Genomic DNA, 20,657 nt, shown 5'->3' with positions numbered 1-20,657 from the left:
ATTAAAAGAATATTCAACTACAAATAGTTGGTTTTAATGATGGAAATTGACTTCATTTAAATATTTTCCAATTCTTTTATACATATGTTAAACTTCATTTTGATAATTACTTAGAGTATAAACTAGAAATAGTTGCTTAAACTTAAAATTAATTTTAAAACGAAATCAATTATAATAAGTAGAACCATCATGAGACAAAATTTTATTTCATTTTTAAATGTGTCAGAATTAATTATAGATATATAAAATTAATTTTAATATATTTAGTTAACCGAAACTAATTTTTTTACAGTAATCTAAACTAGAACTTGGAGGATAAAAATGTCACTAAACTCTAAAGAGTCGAAAAAGAGAAAAAGTCAAAATAAAGTAAGAGTTATATTTTTTTTTTTTAAATGTTGATTTTTTTGTCTTTAAGTTATAACCCAAATTATAAAATATTGATATTGTTATATTGAATATTATATTTCGAATATGATATATCGCAGTTATGTTTGAGTTTTTGATAATATATTTATTATCTCATCTAAAAAAGTTAAATATTAATTTATTTAACTACAAATACGATACATCGCTTTAAGTAGAAAATACAAATAGTTGCTTAAACTTATAATTAATCTTAAAATTTAATCGATCACCTTAATTAGAACCAATCATGAGAACAATATATTGAATGTTTGGTTCAACTTTTAGAAGAATCAAAATTAATTTTAGAGGTGTAAAATTAATTATGACATGTTTTAATTCATATTTTGTTTCATTTTTGGAAGAGGCAAAATCAATTTCAAAGATATAAAATTGATTTTATCATATTTTGATAAAGTAAAATTAATTTTGTCTAAAGAGTTTATTATGACTTGAAATTGCGGTTTGTAGCTTTTTAATGTTTCAAATGTGATTTTTTAATCAAATTTATTATTCAAATCACTTTTATTTTAATATATTTAAATATAAATCACTTTACATTTAATTCATTTTTAATTAAAATTAATTTTATAATTTAAAAAAAATTAATTACAGCATAACTAGACATACAATTATTTTTTACTAAAATTGATTTTACTTTTATAATCGATCTGATGCTGCAATTGGGAGTATTTCATTGTCGAGAGAAAAAAAATCAAAACCAAAATAAGAGCAATTTTACCTATTTTTTCTTCTCAAAATTGATTGTTCAAGTAATACTTAAATAAATAAAATAATTTTATGAGTGAAAGGTAAAATGTTGATTTATTTGACAACAAAAAGTTGGTTCTAATAACGGGAATTAACCTGATAATTTTCCATTTTTTTTATATAACGTTCAAATTCATTTTGATAATTACAGTAAAAGTAGAAACTACAAATAGTTGCTTAAACTTATAATTTAATTTAAAAATAAATCAATTCATATAATTGTAATCTTCCATAACATACATTTAATCTATATTTGAGTTCAGAATAAAATTTAAAAAATTACGGTAAATCATTGTAATTATGCATATTTTACATTGAAATTAAAATTTAATTTATGTGTTTGATTTTATTTTTAGAGGTATCACAATTGATTATTGATGTGTATAATTAACTTTGAACTGTTTGATTGTTTACAACAATAATCAATTTTGCTTCAAGAACTAGTTTTAAACTATAATTTATAAATTTTGCTTATAAAATTGATTTTTATCTTAAAATTTATTATTCAATTAGATAATTTTAGCTTCAACTAACCTTTAACCATAATCAATATTACAAAATCAATTTTTGTCCATATAAACACTTAATCAAACCATGTTTGAGTGCAACAAGTGAGAGTTGAAGGGTTTCCACATCAATAACCAAATGAAATTTCTTTTGGTTCTAAATAGTCTAGTGAAAAATCCACACATAATAAATAGAAAAAAGTAATGTATCACAAATTCGAATCCAAAGTCAACATATCAAATATCTATGTAACATTTTACCATTCAAGTTGTACTTACGAAATAAATTAAATAGGTTATTGAAAATTGAGTTTCAAATTATCAAAACCATTATTAATAAGTTAAGATGCATGGAGCAAATAATACAAAAGAATATAATCCTCAGTCAAAATGATTTTTTTCCTCATATATCCCATTAAAAAAAATCAAAATGTTCCATTTAAAATTAATATATTAAAATATCTATTTTTTAATTTTTTTTTAATTTTTAGAAAATCGCATAATAGAGATATAATCATGTGAAATTTTTTTTTCCTTCAAAAAGTTGCATTCTCATGATGTGTCCATGTAGGTGTAATTTTTTTTGTACAAATAAAAATATATTAAATTAATATATAAAATATAATAAAAAATAAACTATATTAATGAATTCTAACAAAATACATTAAATGGGAGAAAATACATCAAATTTTAATTAATTATGTCTACCTAAATGTCCAAATTCCCACATTTAGACAGTTACCAAACTCGTTTAGCTCTTTAAACGATTTGATGTTGTTTTGGTTGATTCTCATTTTGATTATGCCCCTCATCGTCGTTCTTAATTATTGAATGTGTATACAACTAAGGATGAGAATAGGCTAGGCCGTCCGTCAGGGGCCTATGGTCTGACCTGATCTATTTAATAAAAAGGCTAGACTCAGACTATTTTTAAAGCCTATTTATTTAAATAGGTCAGGTTTATAAAAAAGACTATTAGGCCTCACAGGTCGGCCTATATATATTATTATTTATTAATATTATTTTTTATTATTATATTAATAACAATATTTTCTAATTTAAATTCTATCAATTAGACAATTACTCTGTAGTCATTCCATATTCGGTAGTCGTTCCATATTTGGTAGTTGTTCCATATTCGGTAGTCATTCAATTAGTTAATCACTCAATAGTCATTCCATATTTGTTTGAGAGGTAATAATAGGTGCGTTTGTTTGAGAAAAAAATATATTCTTTGAAATCAAAAATCATTTTTTAGGGTTTAAAGGATTTTTTTTTCAGATTTTTTTTTGAAATTATTTTGTTAGAAAAATTATTTTGTTTAATATATATAGATATGTACATTGATATTAGTATGTGGAGAGCATCATGTGGTATAAGTAGAATATTTAAATGTTTTAATGTGAATAAGACTTTTAAATATGCTTTCAGACTATGTTAAACTTTTAAAAAGGTCAGGCCATGCCGAAAAAAAAGCCTATGATAGGCCGTAGGCCAGACTTAAGCCTAAAAAATTAATCATAAGTCAGGCTCAGGCCTTTTAAAGCCTGACCTGGCCTGAACTATTCTCACCCCTATATGCAACTCATATCGTTGATAACTTGTGTGTTGATTAAAGCGATTGACACATGTTTCCATGTAATTTTGAGTCACATGGTTATACATGAAATCCAAAATATCATAATATGAAACTTTTGTAGGGGTTTGTAGGTGCAGTGGTGATTGACCATAATACGAAATGTATGATTCGGTACTTATGTGAGGCGATGACAAAGATAGTTATGCGGTTTTGGTGCATGTTTGTTCTTGTGGGATTGATTAGGGGTTGAGTCGGCACAAGGATATGTTGACATATACAAATGTGGATTACACGTACTACGTATATTGTTCGACAAAAATAAATAATTTGGTGTGTTGTCTAAACCAAATTTTATATTATGTATTGTGGTTTAAACACCTTCTATAAACTGACATTGATCAATGCCACACATAGATTTCATGTTCTCTTGTGGCTGTGAATGTGTTGATGGAAGTAGAATCAAAGTGTCACTCTATCTATATGATATTTTTCAATAATATGATAACAATACATATAGGTACTTGCAATCCATGTGTCAATATCTTATTTGAAAACCGTGTTGAAACCTGAGGTACTGTCTCCAATAAATGATCCCCATTTAATATATTTTATTGAGTTTTATTAATATAATTTAGTTTTTTAATTATATTTTATATATTAATTTAATATTTTTTTCATTTGTTGCAAAAAATATCAAGCCTACACATCTCAAGGATGTGAGCTCATGTCGGAGGAAAAAAATATTTTTTCACATAGTCGTATTACGACTACGGGTGGAAATAGGACATGTCATACTTTGGAAAGTCTGAGTCTAACTTACGATTAATTTTTTAGGGCTATGCTTGGCCTACGACTTATCATAAATTTTTTTTTTTCGGTCTGACCTGACCTTTTTAAAAATTTGGCATTGCCTGGAAGCCTATTTAAATGTCTTATTACATCAAAATATTTAAAAGTTTTATTCACCTAAAATAAACACCTTTTAAACTCTAAAAAATGATTTTTAATTTCAAATAATAGATTTTTTCCTGAAACAAATGCACCAATTATTACTTCTCAAACAACTCATAGATATTCAGTAATAGTATAATTAATATTATTATCAACTTTGAAACACTTCTAAAGGGACTGCACCTATTTTATGCATTTTTTTAATAAATTTGCATATATTGTTTTGATTTAAGACTTATTTTTATTTATAAAACCTAAAATTAGAACAATTTCAATGGAGTTTATAATAATATGAACGATTCAACTTGGAAAGAACGGGAGAAAAAAAGAACAGAAATAATATGGAATGATTATCGAATATGGAATGACTATTGAGTGATTGCCTAATTGATATATTTTAAAATAGGAAATAATATTATTTGTTGAAGTTGTGGGATTTTAGAGAAAAGGAGGAGAGAAAATAATAAAAGTTTGAATATTATTGATAATAGCTTAATGTTGACTTGATTACAAAAAAATTAATAGTAATCTCTATTTATAGAGAAACATATACTCAATCATAAATAAGGAATAAATCATAATAATAATGAGAGATATTCTAAGATATCTCTATGATTATAAATTGATCATAGGAAATAACTCAAGATACTCTAATATAATATAATATAATAGATATTAGAAGACATTTTCTAATATTCTAATACTCTTCCTCAAGCTAAAGCTTACTAAATTTTAGCTTGTTACAATAAAATAATGTTTTGCCTTGCAAAATAATAAAAAGGATGGAAAAACAACTCATGGATACATGTGAAGTCGGAGAGAATTGCTATAAATATAGCCTAGCCAGATAGCCGATATGATGATAAGCCTGATAGAAATTCATGACAAACAATTGAACAAAGCAAGGTTCGTTCTTCTAAAAATTGCATTTGGAAGCTTCAAACCAATAATATTGGAGATACATGCTTCAAGGAGAGAAAGACAAGACCAGTACATCTAGGACAAAGATGGGGCGAGTGCATCTGGGACAAATTGTCATGCTAAAGTGTGAGTCATGAAAATAAAAAACATTGTCATAATGACCATCAATGAAAAAAGAAGTCATCACTAATATGATTCATCTGTGGGAAAAGGGACACCACCAGAATGATCGTCGGTGGGAATAAAAGCCACTGTTATAATCTATTAGTAAAAACTAAATTGCATGACATCTAATGAAATGAATCCATTAAGTTTGAATATTATTGATAATAGCTTAACGCCGACTTGATTACAAAAGACTTAATACTAATATCTATTTATAGAGAAACTTAGACTCAATCCTAAATAAAAGAATAAATCATAATAATAATAATAATGAGAGATATTCTAAAATATCTCTATGATTATAAATTGATCATAGAAAATAACTAAAGATACTCTAATATAATATAATAGATATTATAAGATATTTTTTAATATTCTAACATTATTAATAAATAATAATAAAAAATAACATTAATAAATAATAAAATATATATAGGTTGGCCTGTAAGACATAATAAGTTTTTTTATAAGCATGAGCTAAGTTGGCTTTAAAAATAGTTTAAACATAGCCTTTTTATTAAACAGGTAGACTAGACTAGACCATAAGTAAGTCAGACCATAAACTCCCTTGAACGTCGTAACCTATTCCTATCCCTACTTATGACGGATAAAAATAAGATATGTTGGTATATTAATTTTTAAGTTAGGTATTTTATATATTTTTTTTCAAAAAACATATATGTAAAAATTCCTATTTGTGTATTTTGTACAAATGAAGGAAATAATTATAAATGAAAAATAATAACTGCTAAATTATTTTTATTAACTATTTATATAGTCACGTTATTATAAAATATAAAATGAATAATAACAACTTAACAAAATATATTTTTAGATATATATTGTTACAAATTTGAGAATAATTGTAGGAAAATATTAGAAGCTATTGTGATCCTTGTAAAAAAACTATTGGGATCCATCTAATTAAGAGAAGGAGAATAAGAGGATTGATAGAGATAAGGTCAAAGTAAGATACCCGAAATGGCAATATAAGATATGGGAATAGGAGTTGAAGTTGAGGTGTAGTGGTTGCATCATTCTAATTGCACCCTTCCCCTCTCCCAGACAGACATCTTCTTTGACAACCCATCTATCCCCACTGTCTGCTTCTTAACTCCGTTTCTTTTTGTTTTTTCCCCTTCCCGTAAAATCTTTTACATGCACTGCTCGCTCGCATGACTATCTATTTCTGTAAAGGAAAATAATTATGTTACAAGAGTATAAATTAGAAATCCAAATAATACAAAAATGTTTATTTTTCCCGACTAATAATTATATGCTAATCATTAGAAACTCAAAGAATATAAAAATATTTATTTCTTCCGACTAATAACTATATGCTAATTATACTAATCATTTCGACAGTTAAAATTAATTTAATTGAGTAAAATTAATTTTTATTTATACACTTGATCTCATATTATAATTTAATTGACAAATATCGATATTATTAAATTAAATATATTATTTTAAATTTAAATTTAAAGCTTTACAATTATCTAAATTAATTATAATAAAATTTATTAACAAAAAATAATTATATATTTTTTTAAATTTTAAAATTTAACATATATTTTTGAATTTTTATAAATATAATAAAATAAAATAAAAGACATAATTTTGTTTTAATAGTATTTTTGTTGTTGTTATAATTGATAAGAGAATAATCTATGATTTATGCAAGTAGAAAACAAAAGAACAAATAATTAAGGTGAGACGGTGACGGCGTTAGATAGATGCATGTGCGTGTAGGGCTGGATATATATATAGAGAGAGAGAGACCGAAGCCTAAAGTTGCCGTTTATGTCTCTCACAACAATTCACATTTCAAAATATGTATAGAGAGTCTATGCCTATGGTAGCAACAGCACACAACGCAACACAAGACAGTACAACATAGTGAATGAATGAAGGGAGAGAGAGAGAGAGAACGAGGAGCTTGTCCTTTACAGACTGTAGTTACTTGCTCCCACCAACCAACACTCTCCACCTCACCCCCTCCCATTTCCATTCTCTATTCTTCTTCCTTTTTTCGTTAATAAGTCCATCCTCTATTTTTTGTCAAAAAATAAAAGTCCATTCTCTTAACCTATTGTTTATTACTAGTGTCTAGTAGTATATATTTATTTATTTTTTACTATTTTTGAGCAAAAATTTATTATTGTTAATTAATACTACTCTTAATCATTAATTATTGTTAATATTATTAATATAAAATTTTACAAATTTGTTATTTGTTAGATTTAGCCTTTTCAATATTAGCTGTCATATGCAAAAGTTTACTAATAAGATCTATTTTGATTTACCTTTCATATATTATGATATATCATATATTATTATATGAGATTAATTATGGTATATTATTAATACAAAAAAATTATATTATTAATCAATCATATCTTATGTTATATTTTTCCAAAAAAACAAGAAATTACCATTTACATAAAAATATAATTAAAATGAAATACTTATATATTAAACAAACAGATGATATAATATTATAATTTGATTATAAAAAAAAAAAGCAAACCCTATAGTAGTAGACTACACTAGACTTTCTCTCTCATTGAAAGTTGAAACCCCTTCCTCCTCCTCCGTTCAATGTTGATGTTAACTTTCTTCTTCTCTTCCTCTTTCTACCTTTAGGGTTCTTCTCTCTCTCTCTCTCTCTCTCTCTCTGTAACTATGAAATGAAATAATTAAGACGTGTCGTGTCTTGTCGTCTGTTGTATCGACAACATACCCATCCACATTCACTCCGATGAATCCCCCACCCAAATTCTTCTTCATCTCCGTCACACATTTACTTCTCATTCTACTCTCAACTTGCACCGCTTCACAACCGGAGCTCCGATCTCTTCTCGAATTCAAAAAAGGCATTACCATAGATCCATCCAATCGAGTTCTCAACTCATGGAATCCTTCTTCCGTCAACACTGCCAACTCATGCCCTCACTCATGGGTTGGAATCCTCTGCGACGACCTCACCGGAAACGTCACCGGAATTATCCTCGACGAATTCAGTCTCGTCGGTGAACTCAAGTTTCAAACTTTACTTGACCTTAAAATGCTTAAAAACCTTAGTCTCTCCGGTAACCGGTTCACCGGAAGGTTACCACCTTCGTTAGGTACACTAACTTCTCTTCAACATTTGGATCTTTCACATAACAACTTCTACGGTCCAATTCCGGCACGGATCAACGATCTTTGGGGACTTAATTACCTTAATTTATCACATAATGAATTCAAAGGTGGATTTCCAACTGGTCTCAACAATCTTCAACAACTTAGGGTTCTAGATTTGCATTCTAACAAACTTTGGGCTGACATTGGTGACCTTCTTCCCACTCTTCGCAACGTCGAATTCCTCGATTTGAGTCACAATCTTTTCTACGGTGGACTTTCACTTACTCTTCAGAATGTTTCATCTTTGGCTAATACAGTTCGTTACTTGAACTTGAGTCATAACAATTTGAATGGAAACTTCTTTCTCAATGATTCCATTGAATTGTTTCGCAATTTGCAAGCTTTGGATTTGACTGATAATTTGATCAGAGGGGAGCTTCCTTCTTTTGGTTCTTTGCCTGGACTTAGGGTTCTGAGACTTGCACGTAATCTCTTATTTGGGGCTGTGCCTGAGGATTTGTTGCAGAATTCAATGTCATTGGAAGAATTGGATCTTAGCTCCAATGGCTTTACTGGTAAAAATATTTTCTACTTTGAGGATCACTAGCTAGTTAGTGTAGGTGTAGCATTGATCTATGTTTATCTATTTAATTTAATTTTTTTTACCCTTTTTTTAGTTTGTATGTTTTCAAGCTTTGTTTAGACAGAGTTATCACGATTTATAGCTTTAACTATGCTAGTTCAGTTTTAGGAGTATGCAATGCAATATGCATGTTGGATTCTAATTAAAAATAATGTATTTCCATTTCAACCTCTTATTATTTAACCAAAATGAAATGCAGGGTAGCCTAAAGTTGCATATGTATGCACTTGATTGTGTATTTATCTGCATGCACTTGCTTTTAGTATATTGAAAAGGTATATAACTGTAAACCGGAAACCTTTTCGACCATGGTATTTAGTCTTGGCAAAAAGGTCACTGGAGCAAGTAAGGGTGAGGGTGGGGGGTGTTTTTTAATGAATGTGTATAAATTGCGTTTTGCATGTGCTTGAATTGAAACAATGAGCATGCAAATAAATCAACACACTTGTTTTCTCCTGATAGACATAGAGAGAGGGCAAAGGCGAACAGAGGATAGGTAGGGGGAGATAGAGGGAGTGAGGGAGAGCTAGAGGGAATGAGGGAGAACTAGAGGGGAAGGGAATGATGTTTAGTCTTTTTTGTTATACATTTTTTCTAATGAACACATCCTTTGTGGATGGTCTTCCTTACCTTCAATCAGGCATTATTTGTTTGGTGTCTATGACTCTTTGTATATGATTGTATCTTATGATGCTTGATATCTGGCTCATTTGTTTATCATATTTTGTAGTGCTCTGATGACCTATGAGATCTTTTCCTTCCAGTTGGATGTTTAATCCTGAACTGTCTCGTCTTTATTTCCTTCAGTACAAAGCTTTTTCATTTCAATTGGTCTGTCTTATAATTTTCTGTATGAATTTCTCTTGTTGACTCCCATCCCAGCACTTGCTTTCCTTTTGAATTTACATGTTTCAAGCTAAAGTATTAATTTAGTTAACAGTTGTCAAGTAAATTTTCATAAGGCACTTTTACTTTAAATGATTATTATTGTATCATGGTTTGTGAAGTATTTCAGATTTTGGGGTTTAAATTATTTAGAAAAAGAAAATTCAATACACTCAATACTCAGTTAATTTATTTGCATATCTTTGCTTATGTGCAGGCTCAATTCCTGTAGTTAACTCTACCAGTTTAATTGTTTTGGATCTTTCATCGAATAGTTTATCAGGCTCATTGCCAACATCTTTGAGATGTACAGTCATAGACTTGAGCAAGAATATGTTATCCGGCGACGTTTCTGTTATAGAGACCTGGGAACCCACTATGGAGGTTATTGATCTGAGTTCCAACAAGCTGTCAGGACCCTTGCCTTCTACTTTAGGGACATATTCAAAATTGTCTACCCTTGACTTAAGTTTTAATGAACTTAATGGATCCATTCCAGTTAGTTTTGTTACTTCGTCATCCCTGACAAGGCTAAATCTTTCTGGAAATCAATTAACAGGGCCACTTTTGCTTCAAGGTTCAGGGGCAAGTGAATTACTGCTTATGCCTCCGTTTCAACCAATGGAATATTTTGATGTATCTAACAACTCTTTAGAAGGTGTCTTGCCTTCTGATATAGGTAGGATGGGTGGGCTCAAACTGCTGAATCTGGCAATGAATGGTTTTTCCGGACAGTTTCCAAATGAATTGGACAAACTTATTTACTTGGAACACCTTGATTTGTCTAACAACAAATTTACTGGAAACATTCCCGATAAGCTTTCATCTAGCTTGACTGTATTTAATGTGTCCAATAATGATCTATCAGGCCATGTTCCTGAAAATTTGCGGCGGTTTCCTCCTTCATCCTTTTTCCCCGGAAATGAAAAGCTAAAGTTACCAAATACATCTCCTGAAAATTCTTCAGTGCCAGATAATATTCCAGGTAAAGGTAAACATCATAGTTCGAAGGGTAATATCAGGATAGCAATTATTCTTGCTTCTGTGGGTGCTGCTGTGATGATTGCTTTTGTTTTATTGGCTTATCATCGAACACAAGCAAAAGAATTTCATGGTAGAAGTGAGTTTACTGGCCAAACTACTGGAAGAGATGCCAAGTTCGGAGGACTTTCAAGGCCTTCTCTCTTCAAGTTCAATGCAAATGCTCTACCTCCATCAACTTCTTTGAGCTTTTCTAATGATCACTTGTTGACATCTAATTCAAGGTCACTTTCTGGACAGCAGTCTGAGTTTATAACTGAAATATCTGAGCATGGCTTGTCCCAGGGAATGATAGCAAGTAGTTCAGCACCTGTAAATCCTAATTTGATGGATTACCCTCCCACGACATCTGGAAGGAAGTCTTCTCCTGGTTCTCCATTGTCGTCCTCACCACGTTTTATAGAGTCTTGTGAAAAGCCTGTGATGTTGGACGTCTACTCACCAGATCGACTGGCTGGGGAACTGTTTTTCCTGGATTCTTCGCTAGCATTCACTGCTGAGGAATTATCTCGAGCTCCAGCTGAAGTTCTTGGCAGAAGTAGCCATGGCACTCTCTACAAAGCTACTCTGGACAGTGGTCATATGTTGACTGTAAAATGGTTAAGGGTGGGGTTGGTCAAACATAAAAAGGAATTTGCTAGAGAAGTTAAAAGAATTGGTTCTATGAGGCATCCAAACATTGTCCCACTACGAGCATACTATTGGGGGCCTAGGGAACAGGAGAGGCTTCTTTTAGCCGACTATATTCATGGAGACAGCTTGGCCCTCCATCTCTATGGTAAGAGTTAACTTTTCCGCTGGCATAACTCAAACCTCTGCCTCCACTTGTCTTTTTTGTTTTGTTTAAGTGATGTTCTATAGCCACTATTTGTGTTTGTGTTGTTCACCAACTATTACATGCACATTATATTTTTCAGTCAAATTAAAATTCAAAATGGTTCAGTTTATACTATTGGATACACAGTCATATGCTGAGTTATGATGGGAAAATAGTGAAAACAGCACACATGGAATTGCACCTAAGTTTTGTTCTTTTTATTGATAGCCTTTTTTGTGTCCTATAGTTATCATCTGCCTTGTGCATACCTTTTATTTATGAACAAGGAAATACACCTAACTTTTGTTCTTTTCTTTGCTAGCATTTAGTGTGTCCCATACTTATCATCTGCATTACCTTTTTTATATGAATGTGAGTTTTCCTTTTCGCAATTAGAATTTCCTTATACCCAAGTATCCAATGAACTGAATGAAGAAATTGTAACTGCTTGGCATTTGTGTAACTAGTAGGAGTTTGTTTCACATAACTTCCTAAACCTATTAAATTTTTTTTAAAAAATTTTGTTTTTTAATTCCTACTAGCTTACTATTTGCCTTTCTCTGTTTCTGAAAGGAAAAGGGGGTGGGGGCTCCAGTTTGCTTTTCTACATTGGAAAATCTCTTTAATGCCAAGGGTAAAATGCACGATTAATTCCTGTATCCTGCCTGGCACAGTTAGATGATAATTTGACCAGAGGTTGAACACAAATCATGTGAATGAACCAATGTATGTGTTTTCCAGGACGTGAGTACATTGCCGGTTTATGCGGCGCTTTGCGAGTAGAATTTACTCCAAAAATTTGTTTCTTATTGATAAGGAAAAATGTTATTTTGCTGGATGCCGTCACCTTTACTTTCTGTCAATGTCAATTTCACTGGGTTCCTTGCTCCCAACATCTGGAAGAGAGACTCATCTTCCATCGTGTGCTGGAAACTGTCACAATTGTTCTGTCACAATTGTTCAAGCTGTTGCTAATGCTAGGTGTATTGTAGAGTTTTAGGGCTGTATGTCCAAATTTGAGTTTTTGTGTGTTGTAGGTATCCCTAAGGTGCAACTTGTGAAACAGTTTATTTGAGACCTTTAGAACTCTTGAATTCTTTATTTAGCCCACCGTTTGTTCATGCGGGAGTATTTTTACTTGACACGAGCTTTTTGTACAATTAGTATAATATTAATGTATCTGTTTGCACAGAGACCACACCCCGGAGGTACTCCCCATTGTCGTTCAGCCAGAGAATAAGAGTTGCAGTGGATGTTGCAAGATGTCTTTTATACCTTCACGACCGAGGGCTTCCCCACGGAAATCTGAAGCCGACAAACATTCTGTTGGCAGGCCCTGATTACAGTACTTGTCTTACTGACTATGGTCTACATCGGCTCATGACGCCGGCTGGAGTTGCAGAACAGATACTAAATCTAGGAGCACTTGGTTACCGTGCTCCAGAACTTGCTACTGCATCCAAACCAGTTCCATCATTTAAGGCAGACATCTATGCACTCGGGGTGATCCTAATGGAATTATTAACGAGAAAAAGTGCAGGCGACATAATATCTGGACAATCAGGTGCTGTCGATCTTACAGATTGGGTTAGGCTGTGTGAGAGAGAAGGAAGGGTAATGGACTGTATAGACAGAGACATTGCAGGTGGTGAAGAATCCTCAAAAGAGATGGACCAACTGCTTGCAACATCTCTCAGGTGTATTCTCCCTGTACATGAAAGACCTAACATCAGACAAGTTTTTGAAGATCTCTGTTCTATATTGGCTTGAATTTTTTGTACATGTGTCTGGGAATTAGTTTTTTATTTTTGGTTCCTCGACCCATTATTGTTATTTTCTGATTCTTTGTACTCATCTTATCTCCTCCCTAATTGGTTTAAGGCCTTATTTTGGGCCAATCATCCTATTCTTTTCTTCTATTATTCTCTTTTTTATGTTTCTAGAAAGAACACTATTTCTTGTAAAGCGATAATCATTGATTAATCGACAGTGTTGGTGTTTGATTTGAAAAGCAGATGCGAGAATTCTTTTCTCTTAACCTCTAGTGGAGTAGTTTAATTTCCATTGTATTTCCTCCTTGAAGTCTTCAATTTCTAAAGTTAATAAAAAAAATTGTTGTAGTATAATACCAAATTAACACAATCAATCTTATAATTTTAGCATGTCTTTTAATTTGTAAGTTTTCATGCACGAATTGCTTTAAATTTTATCCCTTGCAGTTAGATTGGACAATTGATAAATTAATCATTTTCTGCCAACCAGTTAAATGGGTTTTATAAGAGAATACCTCGTGGCCAGAACATTTTGGGTTGTATAATCATATTACCAAGTGGCTCCTACTAATTATGTTATATATTATTTTACTTGAACAACTCATGTTTATTTTACTCCATTATTTAAATTGTCAAGCAAAGCCCCTATCAAGTAGCATGTGCTTGCATTCATGGTCGCGACACATTTTTTTCATTTTGTCAATTTATAGAATACCTTATTTAAGATATCTACGAATATTTTTATGAAATTCAACTTACCATATGAGATTATTCCAATTAAAAAACATAAGTCAAATAATCATTCCTCAAGTCTATGGAACCTCATTTAGAGATGCTATGAGACATTTGACTAATCTGTAGTTTACTGTGAACTCGTTTGCCCTTGCTAACATCAACATGTAAGAGCACAAGCATATCATGGAGTACAAAAAGATGATGACCATCTTAATTAACTATATTGCGTGGACTTCGTTGCCATACCATTTTGCCTATCAGCAAGTGTATGTGGTAGAACTCCCAATTTCAATTTTGTAAAAAATGATTAACTTCTTCCTTCTAATCTATTTGACCATGTATTAGCTGATCCTATAACAACAACTATACTATGAGTAGGGCTATGCAAAAAATCCAGTTATGACACTGAAATCTAAAATCTAAAATTGACTCAAATCCATTTTAAATATCTGGTTAAAATAATATAGTTATAATTCAATTTATTTATCAATTGGTTGGATTCCCAAAACTAAAAAACGACCCTGATTTTGTCATCATCCCACCAATCTTCCACCTTTCGGTAACGTTTTTCAACAATTTATTACTAACTTCATTGAGATATTACTAACTTCATTTAATCAATTGCTTATTACTAACCAATCATATAACTAGTTAATTAATTAAGATATTTAATATTTATTGAGAAAGACTAAAATATGATAGACTAAATATTTTAAATACAATTTTTTAAATTATTGATTTTTAAATGATGAATTTTTTTCAAAATGTTACATTAATATGTTACGTTGGAAATGATATTGAGATTTAGATATTGCTCGAACTTAACTTAATTATAAAAGCTCAAAACAAAAATTAATATATTAAATCCATTAAATATTTTAAATTTACTAAATCTTGTGGTGGTGGTGTCCATATCGGTTTTGAAAGCAAACTTTCAAATGTTTGTATTTTCTATGGTTTTATTACGGTGCAATAATTATTAAATTTGATCGAAGAAACTTTCAAGTTGTATTTTCTACGGTTTTAGTAATAAGCAATTTATTGAACTAGTATGAATCAGAATCGATTTTCTTAATAAAGTTAGTAATAAATCAATTTTAATCACAAGTTATTATAAGCAATTGAACATGTTCAATTTTAATCACAAGAGAAAGCAATTGTATGGTTGATGTATGTTTTTTATTGAAGTTTTATTGTGTAAAAATAATCAATTTTTTTTTTAAATAACCAGTTTTTAAATTATAAATAAATGATTTTTAAAAAAATAAATATTAAAAAATCATCAAATTTGAACAGGTTTTGAGAAAAAATCGATTTTAAAATTGAATTTTTCGAAACCGGTTGTTTAACTAGAAACCGATTATTTAACCATAACCAATTTTACAATTGGTTTTATAACCGATTTTAAACCAAATAATGGATTTAGTTATAAATCTAGATCCATATATTGGTTTTAAAATGAATATGGTTTGGTTTTATAAAAAAAAACAACCACGCACGACCCTTACTATGAGAGTGTTTTTTATTTGGTCAACTATGAAAGCGTGTTATGTTATGAAAAAGCCATATTTGTTATAAAAGTCTAGTTTTCTATTTGTCACCCCATCTATACCTCTCATCCCCTTAATACATTTAAAGAGATTATTTTACTCATTTTACTTTATATAAAAATAGAAAATTCCATTGTAGAAAATTTTCAAAAAAGAAAATTTCAGAAATTTAGATATTTTCGAAATAGAATAGAAATTTTTTGAAATATAATTTTTTTTTATAAAAATAATGCCATTATTTTGAAAAAAAATATTTACATTTCCAAAATTTTAGTAAAATTCTAAATTGTTAAAAATTTTCATCTTCTTCGAAAGTTTCGAAATTTAAATTACAGTTTAAAAATTTAGTTTACGAAACTTTCGGAAAAATTATGTTTTGACTTCTTGAAAGTTCATAAACTTTTATTTAAGGTAGTTTCGTAAATTTCAAATTAATTCAAACTTTCAATTTTTTTTTTTATTAATTTGAAACATTGAAAATGTCATTTCCAATTTTTCAAAAGAAATTCGAAAGATTCAAACATATGAATTTTCCGAAATAAAAAATTCTAAAAATAGAAAAATTAATTAATATTTTCGGAATAGAAAATTCCAAAATAGAAATAGGAAATTTTCGAAATGAAAATAAGAAATTACAAATAAAATAATAATTTAACTATTTTGAAGCATATCAATAAGAAATTTATTAATAATATTATTTCATATTTTAAAGCATATCAATTAGACTATCAATAGTCGTTCTATATTGAGCAGCCTTTCCATATTCTCCCCGTTTTTTTCTTCTCTTTTTCTTATTAAGTTCAGTCTTTCCATATTCTCCCTGTACTTATTAAGTTGAATTGTTCATATTAGTATATAATTATTATACTATGTAACATTTCAATATTTATTACTTCAAAATATTTTTTTCTTCTTTTATCTTTGTATTTCTTTAGTAAAGTTAGTCTTTGTAAAATCTCTTAAAAATCTTCTAGAAACTCTATTAAAGTTTTTCTAATTTTAGGTTTTATAAATAAAAATAAATTTTAAATCAAAGCAGTATATGTGAATTTGTAAAAAAAATTTGTAAAAAAATGCATAAAATAGGTGCAGTCCCTTTAGAAGTGTTTCAAAGTTGATAATAATATTAATTATATTATTACTGAATATGTCTGAATTTGTTTGAGAGGTAATAATGAGTGTGTTTCTTTCAGGAAACAGTTAAAGGGGTGTTTGTTTCATATTTTTTTAAAATCATGTTGTTAGAAAAATCATTAATGTGAATAAGGCTTTTATATAGACTTTCAGGCTAGGCTTAACTTTTAAAAAGGTCAAGCCAGACTGAAAAAAGAAAAAGAAAAAAAAAAACTTATCATAGGTCGTAGGCCAGACTTAAGCCTAAAAAATTAATCGTAGGTCAGACTCAGACATTTCAAAGTCTGGCCTAACCTGACCTTTTAACTATTTATAATAAGTTTCAAAATTGATAGTTTCAGAAGTTTCGAAATTTTCCTATTTCGAAAGTTTTGAATTGTTTGAATGTTTTGAAAATTCTGGAATTTTCTATTTCGGAAGTTTCAAATTGTTCGAAAGTTTCAAAAATTCTGGAAATTATCATTTCGAAACTTTGAAAACTTTCGAATATTTTGGAAAGAGGGTAAAAAAATGAAAAGTTAAAAAAGTTGAAGGTTTTATAAAGAACAAAATTGTATTTTCACGTTGATTGAGGGAGTGACATATTTAGATGTGAGAGTGCAGAGTAGAATCCTCCAAGGCTAGAGTTGTCAATTTCACAAGTCCACTAATTATTAGCCACAACCTACATGTTGGAGGGGCAAAAAAATTTTATAGTTTAAAAGGCCCCAAAATCAAAAAGTCCCTAAATTTTTGTGGGTTTAGGTGGGCCTACGGACGTACTTTTTCAAAAAAATGATCGATATTTTTTTGAATTTTTTTTTTGATTTTTATTTTATTTTATTTGTTAAATTTTTCGATAATTTTTTTTTTGTTGATGAAAAAGAAATTAAAATTTTTTTAAAAGTTTTTCTCGAAGTTTTTTTAGCTGAGAAAAAAAATTGATTTTTTCAAGAAAAATAATTTTTTGATTTTGTTCACAAAAATTTTTGAGAAAAATAAATATCAAAATTTTTAAAAGAAAATATTTCAATTAACAAAATATTAGGTCAATGAACTCCTCATTTAAGCTCACAAAAAATAATGAAATAATAGGTCGGGGCTTTAAAAAATTTATTTCAAGAAGGGGCTAATATTAGGAAATTAATATGAGATTTTTGAGATGGGACTTTGGAGCTTTATTGACAACTCTAATCATGTCATCCAAACTAGCCGACTCAACACATATCATGGTTTGAAGCGAATCAAAAAAATTCATCAAAATTTTCAAACAAAATCTATAAAATTAATTATCGTTTTTAATATAATGCAAATTTCATCAAATATTCAAATAAACTCATATTTTTATTATTTATTTGATGAATTTGATGTTGTTGGAGATGGAAATATGAGTTTATTTGAATATTTGAGCTATGCACTTGATAAATATATGAATTTTCTTGAAATTGGTATTGAATTTTATGGGTTTTGTTTGAAGATTTTGATGAATTTTCTATGATTTTGTAGAGAAATAATAACTCTGTTGACATTTTAAGATATAAATGATCAAATTGTTATTTAAAATTAAATAAAAAATTAAATAAAAAAAAAATAAAGAAATTAAGTGTTATTGAAGGATTTTGGAATGCTTAAATAAGGCCTCATTCATTGTGGTTTTTGGTTTTATGTTCTTAAATTTTTTAAAACTAAAACCAGTTTTAAGTTTTCAATTTTAGTTATATGTTCTCATTTTTCAATTATGAAATTTAATTCTTAGTTGAGTTTTAGGTTTTATTTTATTTGAATTGAATTATTTTCTTTATCCTATCTCATTATGAACTTACAAATATAAAAATATCGACACGTAAAAATAATTAAAAATATTAATTATTTTAAAATACATTAAATAATGTAAAATTTATAATTTATTTGACTATAATAATTTTAGTAATAGTGGTTAAAAATGATAGTTGTGCAAGATGATTATGTAGTACTAATCGATAGTTGAAGACGATTGTAGCGGTCAATGAGACACTTTATAGTTGGAGGTGTGGTGGCGGTGAGTGTCAAAGATAGTAGTAGTGTTGTTAGAGGTAGGTGATCGGTGGTGATAAGAATGACTAGAGGTGGGAGGGTGGTGATGATGGATGTGATTACATATGGTGGTGGGAGGTGAGTGACCGATGATGGGAGATCGGTGGTCGGTGTGGAAGGCTGGTGATGGGAGATGGTGATTGGAGGATGTCATAAATGGTGGTGGTCGTAGATGAGTGATTGGTGAAGATAAAAGTGTTCGGCAATAGTGTGATGGTCGGATGTGGATGGTCCTTGATAATAATAGTGTTGATTGGAGGTAGGTAATTGATAAATGTTGGAATATTGTTTATGGTTAATGATGGTAACATGTTAATTTAAAAATAAAAACAAAAATTATAAAATCTATTTTTTTAATTTTAAATTTAAAAAAAAATAAAATTAAGTAAAAAAACAACTCAATCCATTTTGTCTAACAAGTTTTAGTTTTGAAATTGATTTTCAAAACTAAAAACCAACAATCACACCCAAACAAACCCTAAATGATTCAAATTCTTTAAATGTTGTTATGATAATTATAATACTCTAAAAATTAAATATATTTAATCATAAAACATTATTCTATTATTATGTTCTACGAAATTAATCTCTTAAATAGTGAAAAATTTCTTTTGTTATTAAAAGAACATATATATTCACTATTCAGCCAGGGTGAGGGCTGGTATACCTTTGACAAGACTTTAAAATGTATTATTGATCCTTTTCAAATATCTTTTTTAATTTGAGAATGAATGTTCTATGTTGGCTTATAATTACTAATTAGTACTACAAAAACTAGAAAATAATTATACAAAAGAGTATATTTTTTCAGAGTTAACTTTTGAAGCACCATATGAAAGTAGAAAAGCAATGGTGAAGAAATTGTGATGGTAGGTTATTTCTGGGTTTGGTGCTCTGACCTGATACATATAGATATAAATATAGAATTAGTAGAAGATAGATAGTTTAAAATGAATATAAGTATTGTGAAATTGGGTTGGCAGTGAGAGAAGAGGACAAGGGTGCGAATTGTAAGCCTGAAAATACGGGTCAAACAAGAATGGATGGTGCCACTCCCTTACACTCTAAGCATTCCCTTTTTTGTAATTTCATTTCATTAACTCTATTCTCTCTTTCACCACCCACTTTGATTCAACACTTTCCAATATCCTATTCATTTTTTTATTTTTTTTATAATATAGACACCCATCACTTCCAATTACTTAATTTGGTTAATTTATACTACTAATCTCTCTGCATAATCTAGTTTAGGTTCTTTTCACTGATAAAGTACAATATCAGTTACTTCTAGGTCTCTCTCTTCCATCTCACATCATCTCAACTTAGATTAATCATTCTAGACTTTACATCATCATCATCATATATGTATGATTTGAAAGGCAGTTTTTGGTTTCTTTGCATTAAGTTAAGGTGTAGTTCAAGGGAAATGTCTTTTGTGTGAACTAGACAAATATAGTTAAGCAGTTAACTGTCTTTTGTTGTGAAATTACTGGAGTTGGTTGTACATTCTTAATTAATTGTGAAAATGATTTTTCCACATCATCATAACTTGGTTGAGATGTCCCAAACATCACACTATTAACAAAAGTCATTTTCTTCAACTT

At 29.3% G+C, this 20,657-nt stretch overlaps 1 protein-coding gene across 1 annotated transcript; it reads left to right on the top strand.

Moving 5' to 3' along the window:
• Positions 1-7,830: 7,830 nt before the first annotated feature.
• Positions 7,831-13,848, top strand: LOC101489319 (probable inactive receptor kinase At5g10020). Its single transcript, XM_004502800.4, has 3 exons — positions 7,831-8,999; positions 10,170-11,771; positions 13,003-13,848. Exons 1-3 carry the CDS (start codon positions 8,060-8,062, stop codon positions 13,578-13,580), a joined length of 3,120 nt encoding a protein of 1,039 aa, XP_004502857.1. The 5' UTR covers positions 7,831-8,059; the 3' UTR covers positions 13,581-13,848.
• Positions 13,849-20,657: the final 6,809 nt, after the last annotated feature.

Source organism: Cicer arietinum, chromosome 5, assembly GCF_000331145.2.
Source record: "Cicer arietinum cultivar CDC Frontier isolate Library 1 chromosome 5, Cicar.CDCFrontier_v2.0, whole genome shotgun sequence".
Taxonomy (NCBI): Eukaryota; Viridiplantae; Streptophyta; class Magnoliopsida; order Fabales; family Fabaceae; genus Cicer; species Cicer arietinum.
Note: the sequence above shows the minus strand (reverse complement) of the source record. Positions and strands in the feature narration are given on the sequence as shown.